The sequence below is a fragment of the Balaenoptera acutorostrata genome, chromosome 20, assembly GCF_949987535.1.
Source record: "Balaenoptera acutorostrata chromosome 20, mBalAcu1.1, whole genome shotgun sequence".
NCBI classification, from domain to species: Eukaryota; Metazoa; Chordata; class Mammalia; order Artiodactyla; family Balaenopteridae; genus Balaenoptera; species Balaenoptera acutorostrata.
Window position 1 is genome coordinate 11,879,864 of NC_080083.1, and position 18,213 is coordinate 11,898,076.

The 18,213-nt window shown below is 48.0% G+C and overlaps 1 protein-coding gene across 1 annotated transcript in view; it reads right to left on the minus strand.

The window, feature by feature from the left end:
• The window catches only part of SPNS3 (SPNS lysolipid transporter 3, sphingosine-1-phosphate (putative)), a 70,436-nt gene extending 57,209 nt beyond the window's left edge, over nucleotides 1–13,227 (minus strand). The window contains exons 1-2 of the mRNA XM_057536204.1: nucleotides 13,209–13,227; nucleotides 10,711–10,794 (exon numbers count right to left, since the gene is read on the minus strand). Of these exons, the coding sequence (XP_057392187.1) occupies nucleotides 10,711–10,794; nucleotides 13,209–13,227 (103 nt within the window). The remainder of the gene's footprint in view (nucleotides 1–10,710; nucleotides 10,795–13,208) is intronic.
• Between the last annotated feature and the right edge of the window lie 4,986 nt (nucleotides 13,228–18,213).

Below are 18,213 nucleotides of genomic sequence, written 5' to 3' on the forward strand. Positions count from 1 at the left end.
TATAAAGCATATACCCAGGGCAAAAGTATAGCAGCATATATCCCAAAGAGTTAACAGTACTTATCTCAGGCTCCTAGAATCATAGGTACTTTTTTTCCTTTCTTTTCTTTTCTTTTTTCTTTACTTGCCAATAGTAATAATAGCAAATATTAAATAGTACTAAACATGTGCTGGACCCTGCCAACTACCTGTGAATTGGGTATGATAATTATACTTATTTTTTAGAATCAGAAACAGCCCCAAAGAGGCTAAATAACTGCCCCACCTGGTTCTGAACTCTGTGCTCCTCTCCTTTTTGCTATACTATCTTTTTTTTTTTTTTTTTGGCCGCGCTTACAGGATCTTAGTTCCCCAACCAGGGATTGAACCCAGGCCCCAGTAGTGAAAGCACCGAGTCCTAACCCCTGGAACGCCAGGGAATTCCCTGTACTACCTTACTGTCTCATTTGTATATACCAAATTTTCTGCAGTATCTCACTTACATAATACTAAAAAAGAAAAAGTAGTGGCCTGTATAGTTTTTATGATCACACCAAAAAATAATGCTACGAAACAAAACAAGATAAACATGACCGACCATGTGCTATAGCTGTGGCTAAGGCGGGATCAGGGCTGCTGGCGCTGCATGGGTGCAGCTACACCAGAAAGGTCAGGATTTTGTGCCTGCAGAAGCCCACTTCCCCTCTTCACCTGGGCTCTCCTGTTGTTTTTTTTTTTTTCTTTTTTGGCCAAACCACGAGGCTTGCAGGATCTTAGTTCCCCGATCAGGGATCAAAGCCGGGCCCCAGCAGTGAAAGAGCCGAGTCCTAACCACTGGACCTCCAGGGAATTCCCTGGGCTCTCTTGATTTGGTAGCAATTTTGAAAATTCCTCCTTTCCCTTGGAAGCTCTGAATACAAGGAGTAGCAGTTAATAGGGACCTAGCCCTGGTGAGCAGTGGGGCTGCACTGGGGGCAGGGTGAGGCCGAGGGAGGCTGCCCAACTAAAGGGAAGATGGGAAAAGAGAAGGAAAGGAAGAAAGGGAGAGGGAAAGAGGAAGTGGGCAGAGACAGATGAAAAAAAGGAAGGGAATTCTCTAAACTTCCCCCTTCCCCGGCTCTCAGTGTTCCCTGAGCTTTCAATATCCACCCATTGGGCTCATGATGCCACCTCCTACTGGTGTTTCCAAACTCCACCCAGAGGTCACCTCCTCCAGGAAGCCTGCAGGCTTGGCTGAGTACTTATCTTTATCCTGAAACTTACTGCTCGTTATTGGGATTTTCTCTCTTTCCCATGAGTCAGTAAGCCCCTCAAAGGAAAGGCACTCTTTCTGCCTCCTCCAGAGTATGGCCCAGGCCTTGACCAGAGCAGCAAGACAGAATGGATGTTCTGAATGAGTGAATGAAACATGCTTCTCAGGTGACCAGCTGCACCAGCATGGGACTAATTATTTTCAGCAGAGGTATGTTTTTCTTTTTAAAAAAAAAAATTTATTTATTTATTTATTTATTCTTACTTTTGGCTGCGCACTGGCTTTCTCTAGTTGTGGCAAGCGGGGGCTACTCTTCGTTGCGGTGCACGGGCTTCTTATTGTGGTGGCTTCTCTTGTTGCAGAGCACGGGCTCTAGGCGTGCGGCCTTCAGTAGTTGTGGCACATGGGCTCAGTAGTTGTGGTTCGCAGGCTCAGTAGTTGTGGTGCATGGGCTTAGTTGCTCTGCGGCACGTGGGATCTTCCCAGACCGGGGCTCTAACCCATGTCCCCTGCGTTGGCAGGTGGATTCTTAACCACTGAGCCACCAGGGAAGCCCCTCAGCAGAGGTATTTCTGTCGCTCCAGCCTTTACTAGCAAATAGCTAGAACTCTGTCCCCTTTTGAAAACATGACCCAACACACTTCTTTGGGGATCATGCAGAGGGTGGCGTGCTTGTGCACAGAACGTTCTCTCAAGTATAGAGCACCTAGGAGCTCTCTGCACCCAAGGACACCTCTCTGTGGGGCTTCCGGCAGACCTGGGGAAGCAATCCCTGCACTAGTGTTCACAGCTCCCTTCCCTCTTGGTGTGGACCCGGATGTGAGGAGTGGAGCACAACCTAAGTGGTGGCCTGAGCTGTACCCGGCACCAGGGACGTCCCTGGAGGTCCAGTGGTTAGGACTCTGTGCTTGCACTGCAGCGGGCACGGGTTCAATCCCTGGTCAGAGAACTAAGATCCCACCTGCCACATGGCGCAGCCAAAAATAAAAATAAAAAGTTAAGCTGGAGGCCCTGACTCTCTTGTTATTTAGGGCAATTTATTTTCCAGGGGCCAACCTAGACCCTCATGCAAAAAGACAACGCCTGTCTTCCTCATGTATTCAAGCATAACTGAAAGCGACAGGAGGACAAGCTGAGTCATGACTCTCCGTGAAAGAATTTGGAGACCCAGGGACTTGAAGCTCAGGTTCTAGTTCCAGCTCTGCCTCTAGGTGTCCCGTGTCCAGCTGTAAAACTCACACCACCAAAGAGAGAAGGAGTTCCTGGCTCCTGGCTCCACGTGAGACTACCCCACCACCAAGCCACTGGAGAGATGAGGCCTTCATAGCTGCCCAAGAGAACAGACACTGCAGCAGGTAACTGCCTCACTCTTGGCCGCATTCCCCCGGCAACTAAGGGGGAAAGGAGCCCATGGTCCCCACACCAAGCAGCTTGAACTAATTATCTGTTGCTGCTTAGCAAATTACGCCCAAATTTTATGGCTTAAAACAATAATAATATTTTTAATGATAAGAATTATACACGGGACTTCCCTGGTGGCGCAGTGGTTAAGAATCTGCCCGCCAATGCAGGGGACACAGGTTCAGTCCCTGTTCTGGGAAGATTCCACGTGCCGCAGAGCAACTAAGCCCGTGTGCCACAACTACTGAGCCTGCGCTCTAGAGCCCGTGAGCCACAACTACTGAGGCCACATGCCACAACTACTGAAGCCTGCGTGCCTAGAGCCCATACTCTGCAACGAGAGAAGCCACCACAATGAGAAGCCCACGCACCGCAACAAAGAGTAGCCCCCACTCGCCGCAACTAGAGAAAGCCCGTGCGCAGCAACGAAGACCCAACACAGCCAGAAATAAATAAAATTAAAAAAAAAAAAAAAAAGAATTATACACCATGACCAAGCAGGATTTATTGTAGGGATGCAAGGTTGGTTTAATATCTGAAAAATCAATTAATGTAATATATCACATCAATAAACAAAAATCACATGATCTCAATGGATGCAAAAAAAAAAAAAAAAAGGCATTTAACAAATCCCACACCCTTTCCTGATTAAAAACACTCAAACTAAGAATAGAATGGAACTTCCTCATTCTGAAAAAGGGCATCTACGAAAAATCCACAACTAACATACTTAATGGTAAAAGACTGGATGTTTTCCCCCTAAGATCAGGAATAAGACCAGAATGTCTGCTCTCACCACTTCTACTTAACATTTTAGTGGAGGTTGTAGTCAGGGCAATTAGTCAAGAAAAAGAAATAAAAGGTATCCAGATTGGAAAGGAAGAATTAAAACTATCTCTAGTCACAGATGATATGATCTTTTATATGGAAAACCCTAAGGAATCCACTAAAGGACCTTTAGAACTAATAAATGAGTTCAGCAAGTTTACAATACCCAAAAGTCCAATTGTATTTCTATACACTTGCAATGAACAATCCAAAATGAAATGATACATCAACTATATCTCATTTTTAAAATTATTTTTTAAGAATTAAAAAAAAGAATAACCAAATGATATTGAGAAGACAATTCTGCTCACAATAGCCTCAAAAAATAAATAAAATAAGACACAAATGAACCTATCTATGAAACAGAAACAGAATCACGGACAAAGAGAACAGACTGGTGGTTGCCAAGGGGGAGGGGGTTGGGAGAGGGATGGATTGGGAGGTTGGGGTTAGCAGATGGAAGCTTTTATATATAGAATGGATCAACAACAAGGTCCTACTGTATAGCACAGAGAACTGTATTCAATATCCCATGATAAACCAGAATGGAAAAGAATATTGAAGAAAGAATGTATAGAGACTTCCCTGGTTGTCCAGGGGGTAAGACTCTGAGCTCCCAATGCGGGGGGCCCAGGTTCGATCGGGAATTAGATCCCGCATGCATACCACAACTAAGAGTTCACGTGCCTCAACTAAAAGACCCCACGTGCCAGAACTAAGACCCATTGCAGCCTAAATAATAAATAAATAAATATTTTTTGAAAAAGAATGTATATATGTATAACTGAATCACTTTGCTATACAGCAGTAATTAATACAACATGGTAAATCAACTATACTTCAATTAAAAAAAAAAAAGTCACCCAGTCGCTCTCTGTCCCAGCTTCATAGTTTAATGCTCTGCATGGCTCCTATCACTGTCTGCTAGTTTTGTTTTTTTTTTTTAATTTTTTAAAAATACCTTTATTGGAGTAAATTGCTTTACAATGTTGTGTTAGTTTCTGCTGTACAACAAAGTGAATCAGCTATATGTATACATATATCCCCATATACCCTCCCTCTTGAGCCTCTCTCCTACCCTCCTTATCCCACCCCTCTAGGTGGTCACAAAGCATTGCACTGATCTCCCTGTGCTACGCAGCTGCTTCCCACTAGCCATCCATTTTACATTTGGTAGTGTATATATGTCAATGCTACTCTCTCACTTCGTCCCAGCTTCCCCAGATTTTTTTTTTTTTTTTGATGTGGACTATTTTTTTAAAGTCTTTATTGAATTTGTTACAATATTGCTTCTGTTTTATGTTTTGGTTTTTTGACCTCAAGGCATGTGAGATCTTAGCTCCTCGACCTGGGACTGAACCCACACCCACTGCATTGGAAGGCAAAGTATTAACCATTGGACCACCAGGGAAGTCCCTGATAGTTTTCTTGTTTGTTTTCTTTCTTTCCCACTGTCGGTCTTAGCAGCTGCTGCTGTCACTAGTACCTGGCACTCGGGCTGGGCTCATTCACATTTTAATAAAGAAGGGAGTGAATTGCTGTGTGACTTCTGGTAGGTCAGTGCTATTCTCTGAACTTTCTCCATGAAATAAAGTTATGTGACTGGATAAGCTCTTTGCTACTGAGGATCAATCAGCCTTTAAGGCAAATCAGAGTTATGCTGGTCAGTGACCACCAGGTGTTGCTAAAGATAGCTTCTTTGCTAAGAGTCAGTTCCACGGCAGGGTAGTTCCAAGGCTGGATAGGAGGGCTAAACGGTCAGCTCACCACTATGAGGGACTCCAAGAACACCTGGAGTCAGCACATGCCTACTAGAGGCAGGGGCCTCCAGTGACTCAGCCAGCCAGGCAAAGGCCCCGGGGCTGGGGCCTCAGTCTTCCCATCTGTCCATTGGGTGTAGACTCATTGTCCACGTTCTAGTTCAAATCCTTCCTCTGTAGCAGAATTGGGGTGGGAGGAAAGGAAGATGGAAAAGGGGAAGAGGGTACCCTTTTCCTCCCTCTTCTGCTCTCAGGGGCCCTTCTCTTGGGGCAGGGACATGTCTTTCCCAGGGTGCACTCAGGGTGCCCACACATTCAACAGGAAATCTCCTGTGACAGGGTGACTTCATTATCACTATGCCAGTGGTGAGGCAGAAAAAATCATGTTCCACAGAATTCCTCTTGTGTGAGTTGGGGAGATCTTGGAGGAGGAGGGAAAATGTATTTTTCTAAACCAACAAATGTTAAGACCATTAGTAGCTCAGGGTTCAACAAACACAGGCCACCAACCAGTTTTGCTAACAGGTCAGAGTCTGCAGGCCCCTGGTTTAGAGGAAACCCTGTAAGGAGCCGCTTGGGGTCCCAGACATCTATGAAACAGAAGAGCCTCAGGGAGAGGCACTGATCTATGCAAGGTCTGCACTTTCTTCCTTCCGATAAAACACACACACAGAATAGGCTCAACACACTGCTATGAGTGTTGAGTCCAGGGAGAGATCAGTTTGGGTTCTGGGAGAGGAAGGAGAGAGGCAGCCAGAGACAAGAGGAAATGCCTGGGGCTTCGGGGTGACTCTTCAAGTCCCCGAGTCTTTGGACTTCTCTGTGGTCCAGTGGTTAGGACTCTGTGCTTCCACTGCAGGGGGCATGGGTTCGGTCCCTGGTCAGGGAACTAGGATCCCCACATGCTGCGTGGCATGGGCCCCCCCCACCAAAAAAGACCCCAGATCTTCAGTGAGAATGAATTTTTCTGCACACATCCAAGTGGTCAAAATGGTTAACGTGAGAGGGGTTATGCCTCTTGCCAGAATGCTCATCCTCATCCTGATTCGATCCAGCCCCCAAAGAGAAGGGGGGCATCCTTTCAGGGGTATATTCAGACCCACGACAGATGAAAGACTTGGGAATACAGCCTCCCGCTCCTTGTCAAACACCCATGGGCAAGAGGGGAGGAGCTGAGAAAAGGGAACCCTCTTGCACTGTTGGTGGGAATGTAAATTGACACAGCCACTATGGAGAACAGTATGGAGGTTCCTTAAAAAACTAAAAACACAACTACCATACGACTCAGCAATCCCACTACTGGGCATATACCCTGAGAAAACCATAATTCAAAAAGAGTCATGTACCACAATGTTCACTGCAGCTCTATTTACAATAGCCAGGACATGGAAGCAACCTAAGTGTCCATCGACAGATGAATGGATAAAGAAGATGTGGCACATATATATAATGGAAAATTACTCAGCCATAAAAAGAAACGAAATTGAGTTATTTGTAGTGAGGTGGATGGACCTAGAGACTGTCATACAGAGTGAAGTAAGTCAGAAAGAGAAAAATAAATACTGTATGCTAACATATATATATGGAATCCAAAAAAAAAAAAAAAAGGTTCTGAAGAACCTAGGGGCAGGACAGGAATAAAGATGCAGACGACATAGAGAATGGACTTGAGGACATGGGGAGGGGGAAGGGTAAGCTGGGACAAAGTGAGAGAGTGGCATGGACTTATATATACTACCAAATGTAAAATAGATAGCTAGTGGGAAGCAGCCGCATAGCACAGGGAGATCAGCTCTGTGCTTTGTGACCACCTAGAGGGGTGGGATGCAGAGGGTGGGAGGGAGATGCAAGAAGGAGGAGATATGGGGATATATGTATATGTATAGCTGATTCACTTTGTTATAAAGCAGAAACTGACACACCACTGTAAAGCAACTGTACTCCAATAAAGTTGTTAAAAAAACACAAAACCCACACACTTCAACTAAAGTCACAACCAAAGGGTGGGGGGTAAGGGGGAGGCAGGCAGAATAAAGCAAAGGTGAATTTACATATCTATCTATCTAATCAGCTTTATTGATATATAATTCACATACCACACATTCACCCATTAAAATTGTACAGTTCAATGGTTTTTAGTCTTTTCAGAGTCATGCACCATCACCATGATCAACTTTAAAACATTTCCTCAGGGAGTTCCCTAGTGGCCTAGTGTTTAGGATTCTGGGCTTTCACTGCTGTGGCCCAGGTTCAATCCCTGGTTGGGGAACTGAGATCCTGCAAGCTGTGCAGCACAGCCAAAACATAAAAATAAAAATAAAAATAGTAATTATAGTAATAAAACACTTCATCAGCACAAAAAGAAACCCTGTACCCATGAACAGTCACTCCCCATTTTTCCCCAACTTCTCCCTTCTACCCCCTACCTCAGCCTTGGCAACCACCAGTCTACTTTCTGTCTCTATGGATTTGCCTATTCTGGACATTTCATACGCATGGAATCATACATTGGCCTTTTGTGTCTGGCTTTGTTCACTGAGCATAGTGTTTTCAAGGCTCATCCATGTCATCACGTGGATCACTACTTCATTCCTTTTTATGGCTGAATAATATTCCATTGTAGGGATCCACTATGATTTGTTTATGCATTCATCAATTGATGGACACTGGAGTTGTTTCCACCTTTTGGCTATTATGAGTAATGCTGCTATGAGAATTCACGTACAAGTTGTTGTGTGAACCTATGTTTTCAATGTATTGGGTATGTACCTAGAAGTGGAATTGCCGGATCAAATGGCAGCTCCATTTTTAACAGCTTGAGGAACTGCCAGACTGTTTTCCACAGCAGCTACACCATTCTACATTCCCACCAGCAACATGCGAGGGTTCCAATTTCCCCACATCCTTACAAACATTTGTTGTCTGCCTTTTTGATTCTAGCCATCCTAGTGGGTGTGAAGTAGTATCTTACTTACTGAACTTTTGATTGGCACTTCCTTCATGATTAATGATGTTGCACATCTTTACGTAGTTATTAGTCATTTGCATATCTTCTTCAGAGAAACCTCTATCCAAATCCTTTGCCAATTTTTATATTGGGTTATTTTTCTCTTTATTGTTTGTTTTGTTTGTTTGTTTGCTTTTTGGCCACATGGCTTGTGGGATCTTAGTTCCCCGACCAGGGATGGAACCCAGGCCAGGGCAGTGAAAGTGTGGAGTCCTAACCACTGGACCACCACCAGCGAATCCCCTGTCTTTTTATTGTTAAGTTGTAAGAGTTCTTTATATTTTCTAGATACAAATCCTTCATCAGCTACATGATTTGCAAAACTATTTTCCCATTCTCCCATGGGTTTTTTTTTTCACGTTCTTGATATTTGCTTTATATGTTTTAAGGATATATTATTAGGTAATACAACTTGAGAATTTTTCATCTCAGCAGGTTGTTCCTGTAATCATAAGGTAGGTATTCTTGTTTTTCCTCATAAATATTTTTTGTCTTCAATAATAGTTTGTTTGATATTTGTAGAGATACACCAGCTTTCTTTTGGTTAGTATTTTCTATTTATTTTCAACCTTCCATATCCTTGTTTTAGATGTTTTCTCTTGTAAACAGCATGAATCTGGATTCTTTTTATAATCCAATCTGACAGCCAATCTGGCCAAGTTGGAGCATTTACAGTTATCGTGACTCAGGCTAAACAGAGGTGTCTGCAATCTGCCATGGGCTGGACGGCAGGAGGGAAAAGGAGCTGCCATTTATCAAATGTTAGTTTTGTGCCAACAAACTGTGCCATGTGTGTCCCACAGGTGGCCTTGGTCAATGCTCACACTGTGTTGGCATAAATATCATTACTCCTTTTTTTTTTTTCAGCACCGTGCGGCTTGCAGGATCTTAGTTCCCTGACCAGGGTTTGAACCCACATCCTCTGCGGTGAAAGTGCGAGTCCTAACCACTGGACCGCCAGGGAATTCCTGAAAGTTTTTTTTTTTAATTGAAGTAAAGTTACAACGTTGTGTTTTTATCAAGTGTACAGCAACACTTTTTCAGTTATACATATATATGTGTGTGTGTATATATATATCCTTTTTCAGATTATTTTCCATTATAAGTTATTACAAGATATCGAGTATACTTCCCTATGCCATACAGTAGGTCCTTGTTGTTTACCTATTTTATATGTAGTAGTGTATATATGTTAACTCCAAACTCCTAATTTATCTCCCCCACCATTACTCCTATTTTATAGACGAAGGGATCAACGTTCTGCACAGTTAAGCCACCCAAAGCCACACAGCTAGTAAGTGGCAGAGTCAGGGCCCTGGCTGGGCTCCAGACCCCATCCCCACTACCTGCAGGGCATCCAGGAACCCTCCCAGAACAGGCAGGATCCAGCTGCGCCTTGAAGGTCAGATTGTGATAGAGAAAGAGGAAAGGGTTTCCAGGCAAAGGGATCAGTCACAGCTGTTGGGGGCCGAGGTGCATCGCGGTCAGAGGGTGAGGCCCCTGTCCCACTTAACTCAGCCCCCCCAGGTATAGAAATGTCTGTTCCCCACACTCCCCCCCGCCCCATTTCTCCTGCCCATGACAGGCACAATAGGTCAGGCTGAGAGCTTTCACAGGAATCTGGCAAGCAAGGCAATTCTGTTCCTGTTCCAGTTGTGTTCTGGGGAAATGTTTAACCACTGAATGGGGAGGGGGACTTGCAGCATTTGTCAGTTGCCATGGTATAAATACTCCCATCGTGGCCAGACTTGCAACATCACTAAATACACAGCGCCTGCAAGCCCAGAAGAGCCAGCTCCAGCCCACCACCCTACCTACTCCCTCCTGGAAAACTATGCCCAAAGGTATGCCCAACTGCTACTGGAGGCTGTGCCTTCCCAGTGGGGTGCAGATGCTTCACACCCCACCCCCCCTTCTCCTTCTCCAGCTGGGCTTGGCAGTCTCTGCCCTTCAGGGAGCAGTAGAGAGACACAGCTGAAAGAGAGCACTGGCCCAGCGAGCTGCTGGAGACAACGGATGCACTGTGAGTGCTCACGGGCACCCTTAGTGCACGCACAACTCTGTGTGTGCCCGTGTTTGGGGGCTGCTCCTGAAGTTGAACTGCAACATGCACCTGTAAGCGGTGATTTTTTTAAATGTGATGTTTTAAGAGTACCTGTGGGGGGGGCTTCCCTGGTGGCGCAGTGGTTGAGAATCTGCCTGCCAATGCAGGGGACACGGGTTCGAGCCCTGGCCCGGGAAGATCCCACATGCCGCGGAGCAACTAGGCCCGTGAGCCACAACTACTGAGCCTGCGCGTCTGGAGCCTGTGCTCTGCAACAAGAGAGGCCGCGATAGTGAGAGGCCCACGCACCGCAATGAAGAGTGGCCCCCGCTTGCTGCAACTGGAGAAAGCCCTCGCACAGAAACGAAGACCCAACACAGCCAAAAAATAAATAAATAAATTAATTAATTAATTAATAATTAAAAAAAAAAAAGAGTACCTGTGGGGGACTTCCCGGGTGGTCCAGCAGTTAAGACTTTGGGCTTCCACTGCAGGGGGCGTGGGTTCCATCTCTGGTCAGGGAACTAAGATCCTGCATGCCATGGAGCCAAAAAGAAAAAAAAAAAAAAGTACCTATGTGTTAATTATGCCCACAATTGTGTCTTAAGCTATTAACTACAAGGGGCTTCTCTCTGCCTCAGCTGTTCTGAACCCCTTCCCTGCTTCTGTCCTCATGGGCACAGCAACTTCATTCAGCCTGGGTCTCACATATGGCCCAAGACAAACCTAGAAACCTGTTGCAGGGGGATGGGCTGGGCCTGGTGAAGGTTGATGCAACACAGCTGAATCCTCAGGTGAGTGGGAATCAAGGTCAAGGAGGACAGTGAGCAGGAGGAAGGGGGGAGGGGGAGGGGAGGGGGAGGGGAGGGGAGGAGGGGGAGGGGGAGGGGAGGAGGAGGGGGAGGGGAGGGGAGGAGAGGGGGAGGGCAGACACAGGCTGTCAGCGGGAGGCAGGCAAGGAGGGGGTGGGGCACAAGTGGCAGAGCCAATGATTCAGGAAAGGGATACTCAAGACCAGTGGAAGAGCCTTCAGTCATCTGCCTGCAGGCACCCTTGGTCCCACTGCAGAGGCTTGTGGGAGGCAGGGGATGGACACGTGTCTAAATCAACCCAAGGGACCTGTGCCAACCAACTACCAGCTGACTCCATCATTCAAACTGAACGGCATTTTCTTGGCTCCAAATTTGCTGGTGGGCAGAGCTCCAGGGAGAGGCTTGATTCTAGCCAGGGAGAGGCTGAGTTCCCAGAAAGGGAACTGGGGCTGCTGTGTCACCTGAGGTCCCCAAATGCAGCCTCTCCACCCACACTGCCCCCAGGACTCCCCTCCCCTCTCCTCCCGTCCCTGCTCCTCTCTCCCCCCATCTCCCTGCCCAGCTCACTACACCCATCACTGGGCTGGTCAGAGTTTTCCCAGAGGATTGTTTGTAACCTGTGTGCATGTGTGAGTGTGCATGTGTACCTACAGTGCATGTACAAACCCGTGTGTGCTTGTCCATATTGTGAACACTCAAGTGTGCCTGTGCATGCACAATACCCCCATGTGTGCCTGGACATACACACACACATGCCATGTGTGCCTAGACCTTGAATTCTCTTCTTTGGGGGTTATTTTGCCAGTATTCCATATATCACCTACAATGGATGTTAAAATGGCAGCCACTCACATCTAAAGTCCCTCAGAGGACTTCCCTGGTGGCGCAGTGGATAAGACTCCGCGCTCCCAATGCAGGGGGCCTGGGTTCAATCCCTGGTCGGGGAACTGGATCCCGCATGCATGCTACAACTAAGAGTTCGCATGCCACAACTAAGTAGCCTGCGTGCTGCAACTAAGGAGCCCACCTGCCGCAACTAAGACCTGGTGCAACCAAATAAATAAATAAATAAAGTCCCTCAGAAGTCACCAAGTTCAACCCTACCAGTGCTTCTCAAAGTCACTATTGGTATTTGTGAGGGTTTTGGTTTTGGTTTTGGTTTTGGTTGCACTGCGCAGCTTGTGGGATCTTATTCCCCCACCAGGGATCAAACTCCAGCGTTCAGCAGTGAAAGCTTGGAATCCTAACCACTGGAGCACCAGGGAATTTCCACTATTGGTATTTGAATAGAGATAATTCTCCTTTGATGGGACCAACTCCCAACCCACTGCATGAGTTTAGTATTCCTGGTCCCAAAACCCTAGAAGGCACAAACCGCTAGTAGCACTCCAGAAATGCCCTCACAAGTTTCCAACCTCTCATGGAGGTGGGACAGTAGAGACCAGGTGAGGACACAGTAGAGACCCAGGAGAGGACACCACAGGCTTCGTCAGTGGCTGGATTTTCTCCACAGAATCTCTGGAAAGTGTCTGGCCCCTGTGCTTAAACTCCCAAGAACTGCTAGCTGCCTACCTCCTGAAGCCAGCCATTCATCCCATGCACAGACAGCGCTACCTGAGAGAAGGTGCCCCGTCACTAGTCCCACTTCCTCCCCTCAGGGGCCACCCAAGTGCTGACCCCACTCACCTGGGCCTCACGGTGCTCCGAGGAGGCCAGGCCACAACAGGTGGGCTGGATAGGGGAGGTTCCTGAAGACTCCGGAAGAAGAGAAGCCCGTCTGACCAGCAAGAAAGCTGTAGAAACAAGGTAGAGCGCTGAGCTCGGCCAGGTGGCAGCTCTCAGGCCTGAGGCTTCGAGATGCAGGAGATGCCCACAGATACTGAAAGGGCTGCCTTCTCTCCTGCCATCCTGTCTACCGCTGCTCCAGGTGGGCGAGTGTGGTAGGTGGGGAGGAGGGGTCTCTGGGAACCGAAACTAAAGCAAAAGAGCTCCCCACTCAGGCCCAGGGGGCCCAGCTGGGCTAGTGTGCTGTGTAGCATGAGGCGGTGAGGGGGGGGGTGTGTGTGCGGGTGCCCCGGAGGGTTGGTGGCGTGTGCTGCCCGTGTCTTTTGATGGACCTACATACCCCATTCCCTTGGGTACATGTTGAGGAACCCAGTTGCCCAGGGACGACCTCACTGTGCCAGTCGTCCCACACCCATCTGGGGCAGAACTTTTTTGCCCAATGTAATTCCTGGATCCTTCGTTTTTTGTTGTGTTTTTTTTGCCGAGCCGCGAGGCATACAGGATCTTAGAATCTTCCCCACCAGGGATCGAACCCGTGCCCCCTACAGTGGAAGCACGGAGCCTTAACCACTGGACCGCCAGGGAAGTCCCTAGCATTCTTGATAAAAATACTTGAGAAGACCTTCTTCTCTGGAAGTTAGATCTATGCACACAACCATCTTCCATCTGGCAAACAGGCTAATGTTGCTTACCCAGGTTTTTTAAGTCCAGCTTGATGACAATTATCTAACAATTTTTTTTCATATCAAATGTTTCTACCCAGAGGGAATCTTTCCACTAGATTTTTTCAAAGTATCTCCCTTTGCAGCAGATTTGAAATAAAATTTTAACTTGGGGGGGGTCAAATCAGTGTATCTTCTCCTGCCCTCTCGTCAGCTTAACACGACTACACTTTGGACACAGCTGCTTAGAGGAGAAAACTAAGAAATAAAATAACGTTATCAAACCAGAAACTGGGCTTCCCTGGTGGCGCAGTGGTTGAGAATCTGCCTGCTAATGCAGGGGACACGGGTTCGAGCCCTGGTCTGGGAAGATCCCACATGCCACGGAGCAGCTGGGCCCGTGAGCCACAATTGCTGAGCCTGCGCGTCTGGAGCCTGTGCCCCGCAACGGGAGGGGCCGCGATGGAGAAAGGCCCGCGCACCGCGATGAAGAGCGGTCCCCGCACCGCGATGAAGAGTGGCCCCCGCTTGCCGCAACTGGAGAAAGCCCTCGCACGAACCGAAGACCCAATACAGACAAAAATAAATTAATTAATTAATTAAAAAGAAAATCCTTAAAAAAAAAAAAAAAAATTAAAAAAAAAAAAAAAAACCAGAAACTGAGGGGGAGATTATCCTTATCCACACCCATATATCTTCCTTCCTTCCTTCCTCTCCCTCCCTCTTTCTTTTTTTCTTTCTTTCTCCCTTTGTAAGCAGATAGGTTGCGGGGCGGGGCAGGGGGGTGTGATCCCTGGAGAAAGAGAACCAGGAATGGCTTTCTTGACATAAGAGAATCCATTTTGGCCTAAGCCATTTTGTAATCTAAGCCTGGACACAATGCTTGACCTTGAACAGTTCTCAGTAATTAATGATCTTAAGGGAGGGAATGCAGAAACAAGGGAGGCTGCCCTGAAACAGTAGTGCAGCCTCGGGGCAGGGTCCTGGTTCCTCAAGGGATATAGGTAATAATATATCTTTGCATTCTGCAGGAGCTAATGCCCCACCCAGGTGGAGGACGGAATGATTATGTTGACGCTCCTGACTTCAATCAACTAAGGCTTGGACTCTGCTGCCCTTTGCCCCAATTCTATGCTGAATTCTCCTGTGCTCTAGCGCCCTCATAAATACACATGTACTCTTAGCTTAAAACTTCCCCAATTTTGCTGTTCTTGGAGACACCGCTTTGGGAGAGATCCCCCATGTTTTCCTTACTTGCTGCAAGTAATAAATCCTTCCTTCTCCCGATCTTTGGCTTGGTTGTGACACCCACCAAGAGGTGAACCCAGTTTTCAGGGACCACCTTCCCTTCTCTTCCCTCCCCTCCCCTCCCCTTCTCTACCCTGCTTTTCTTCTTTCTAGCTTTTCAGAAAGATTCCCTAAGGTTCCTGGCACTCCTTAAGCCCCAGATGGCCTAAAGCACACCCCTCACCTCTAACCCCACTCCAACCGCGACCCTCCCCCCACCAGCAGCACGTGGCATATAAAAAGAAGAAAAACTCAAAACTCAAGTATCCAGCAGCCTCTGGCAACTGCAGGTGAGAACTTAAGGTGAGATCCAAAAGGGTCCTGTGAGTCAAGGGGAAAATAAGGTTTAATTTACATAAGTCTCGTTTTGATCAGACTTTCCCCAACCTCTGTCCACCCACCTCCACCTCCACTCCCCCACCCCACCCCCTGTAGGAGTTTCCAGCCCCTCCCCTCCAGCCGTCCCTGACCCACCTTCCCGGACCCACTCTCGGGCTGGGCTCCCAGTCCCCTCCCATCGAAATCCGACCCGGTCACCTTAGCCTCTGGCTGAGCGCACACACAGGGGACACAGCCCAGCAGGAAGTGTCAGGAACTGATCAGCCCCCACACGTTCACGCCCACTGGGGCATCGCCCGGCTCTGAGTCCCGCCCAGATCCTCATCCCAAGCCTGGGGCTCCGGGTCTCTAACCCCGGAGTTCCTGGAAGTCGGCCGAGAGGATGCACCCCACCTCCCCTCTCTTCCCTTCCCCCCTCCCTTCTTCCCCATGCCACACCCGGACTGAGTTCCGGAAAAGTCCCCGGGCCTGCCGAGGGGTCCTGCAGGCGTTCCCTCTCCCATCTGCTTTCTTTATTATTCTAATCGACTGCTGGGGACACCCTTTGTCAACTGCCGGGAGCTATGCAAATGACCTCGGCTGGTATTGTTATTACTAAGAGGCGCTTGGTTTCAAAATCACTTTGAATATTCTAGCACCAAATCTTGTCTGTTCCGGGCCTGGGGGCTTCCACCGCGTTGGCCTTTTTTCCTCTCTGTGAATTGCAGGGCGGAAGCCCACCCTTAGCCCTTCCTGCTCGGAGAGGAGGTGGTTTGCCAAACTGAGTGGGGAGGGCAGATAGCTTGAACTTGGAGTTGGCCTGGCCGGGGCTCGGATTCTTCCTCTGCGCCTGCGTTAGTTACTGTCTGACCTTAGGCAAGTCACTTCGTGTCTCCGAGCCTCAGTTTTCTCACCCAGAGGGGACTGAACGCCCTCCTCAGAGGGTCGTCGTGTGACCGTGTGCCTGGCAAATGGAAGTAAAGCCCCTGGTGCCCGCGCACTAAAGGACCTGGACCAGTGACAAGTCAGGTGGCAGTGGCTGTCTCCACCTGCTGGGGGAGGGCTGGCAGAGTTGCCAGATTTAGCAAAAAAAAAGTTTTTTAAAGAAAGTGGTTTTTTTAAATATAAATACATAAATTTATTTATTTATGGCTGCGTTGGGTCTTCGTTGCTGCACGCCGGCTTTCTCTCGTTGCAGACAAGCTGGGGCTACTCTTCATTGCGGTGCGCGGGCTTCTCATTGCGGTGGCTTGTCTTGTCTTTGTCTGCGGAGCATGGGCTCTAGGTGCGCGGGCTCAGTAGTTGTGTCGCATGGGCTTAGTTGCTCTGCCGCATGTGAGATCTTCCCCAACCAGGGCTCGAACCCGTGTTCTCTGCATTGGCAGGCAGATTCTTAACCATTGCGCCACCAGGGAAGTCCCTAGATTTAGCAAATTTTTAAAACAGGATGCCCAGTTAAAGTAGAATTTCAAATGAGAGGTTTTCTTTTTATTTTTGAAGTATATAAGTATGTCCCATACAATATTTGGGATATACTTATACTAAAAAATTTATTTATTATCTGAAATTCAAATTTATCTGCAGACCCTAAAAGAGAGACTAAGGTACTGATAATGGGTTTCTTGCTGCCACCTGAGAGTTTTCATTTGGGACTGAGAACTCTGGGAGACACGGGGTGAGAGCCTGTGGAAGAAACATGGGCTGACGTAGGAGAAGGATCTAGAACACAGGCCTGAAAAGGGCAGTGGCCACCAGGCCTGGTTGACCTTCTGCTCTGACCAGCAGCCTGGATGGGGGCTGGGGTCGGTGGACCGCTCTCTCCCCCTTCCCCCCACCTCCGGTTTACCTGCTCCTCCTCCAGCTCTTGCTGGTCTGGCCACCAGCCCACTCCCCAACCCACATTCCCTGCACCAGAGGGACAGCAGGAGGCATCACAGAAGAAGCCAGACCCAGGTGGTAAATCAGGAGTAAAGCTAGCTCTGTGTTAATTGTCTTCCAGGAAACCAGACTGTGTCATTGCAGAAAGCCAGCAGCAGGACACGCCCCAGAGTTGGTTTAACCTGTGTGGCCAGACTGGCTGAATTAACCATCCCTCTGTTGAACACATGACCACTCCAATCCTATGGCCACTGGGAGGACATTCATCCAACAAACTTTTTTTCATCTCCTTTGTCCATCCCACAGGCAAGCTTCAACTCACTCCTCCTCTGCCATCTTGACTCCACCCCCATCACCAGTCTGCCTCTCCCTCCTCCACTGCACCTAGTCAGTCCCTCTGGGTCGGTCCCCAGGCCCCACTGCTTAGCTCCGGCTCATCAGTGCTCACCTTGAACTACTGCAGCCTCCTCCCCATCTACCCATATACCCCAGCTCCATTCCCAATAAAAGCAGGTCTCATCTTGCCACTTCTCTGCTGCAACTCCTCTGTTTTTCATCAGAGGCCAAGACCCAGCCCTCAGGGACAGAAAAGCAGGACAAACCAGGGTGCCTGAATAAAACATGCCTCTTCCAGTCACCCAGGAGAAACTGTTACTCATCGCAGGTGAGGGGGCAGGGAAGACAGCTCTTGGGAGGGCTGGGGCCCAGGCTGCCCTGCCAGCTCTCATCAACTGAGGTGAGGAAGACAGGCACGGTGGCTCAGGCTGGGGTAGGGGCCAGACCCCACTCCAGTTACAAACTGTCCTCTGGGTTTCTATCTTAGATGCTCAACCTCATTCATAACATAAGAAATGTAGATTAAAACTACAAGATACCATTTTTCACCTATCAGATGAGCAAAACAAAACAAAAAAACCAACAAAAGGGAACTCATGCTGGTCAAGGTGTCTGAAAACAGGTCCCACCACACATCATTGGTGGGAAAGTCAACTGGCACAACTGGTGCCAGTTTAAAGGGCCAACTGGTAATATCTATCAAAAAATTTAATATAAAAAGGTAGATGTAGGGACAAACGTATGGACACCAAGGGGGGAAAGCGGCGGGGGGTGGTGGTGGTGTGATGAATTGGGAGATTGGGATTGACATGTATACACTGATGTGTATAAAATGGATGATTAATAAGAACCTGCTCTATAAAA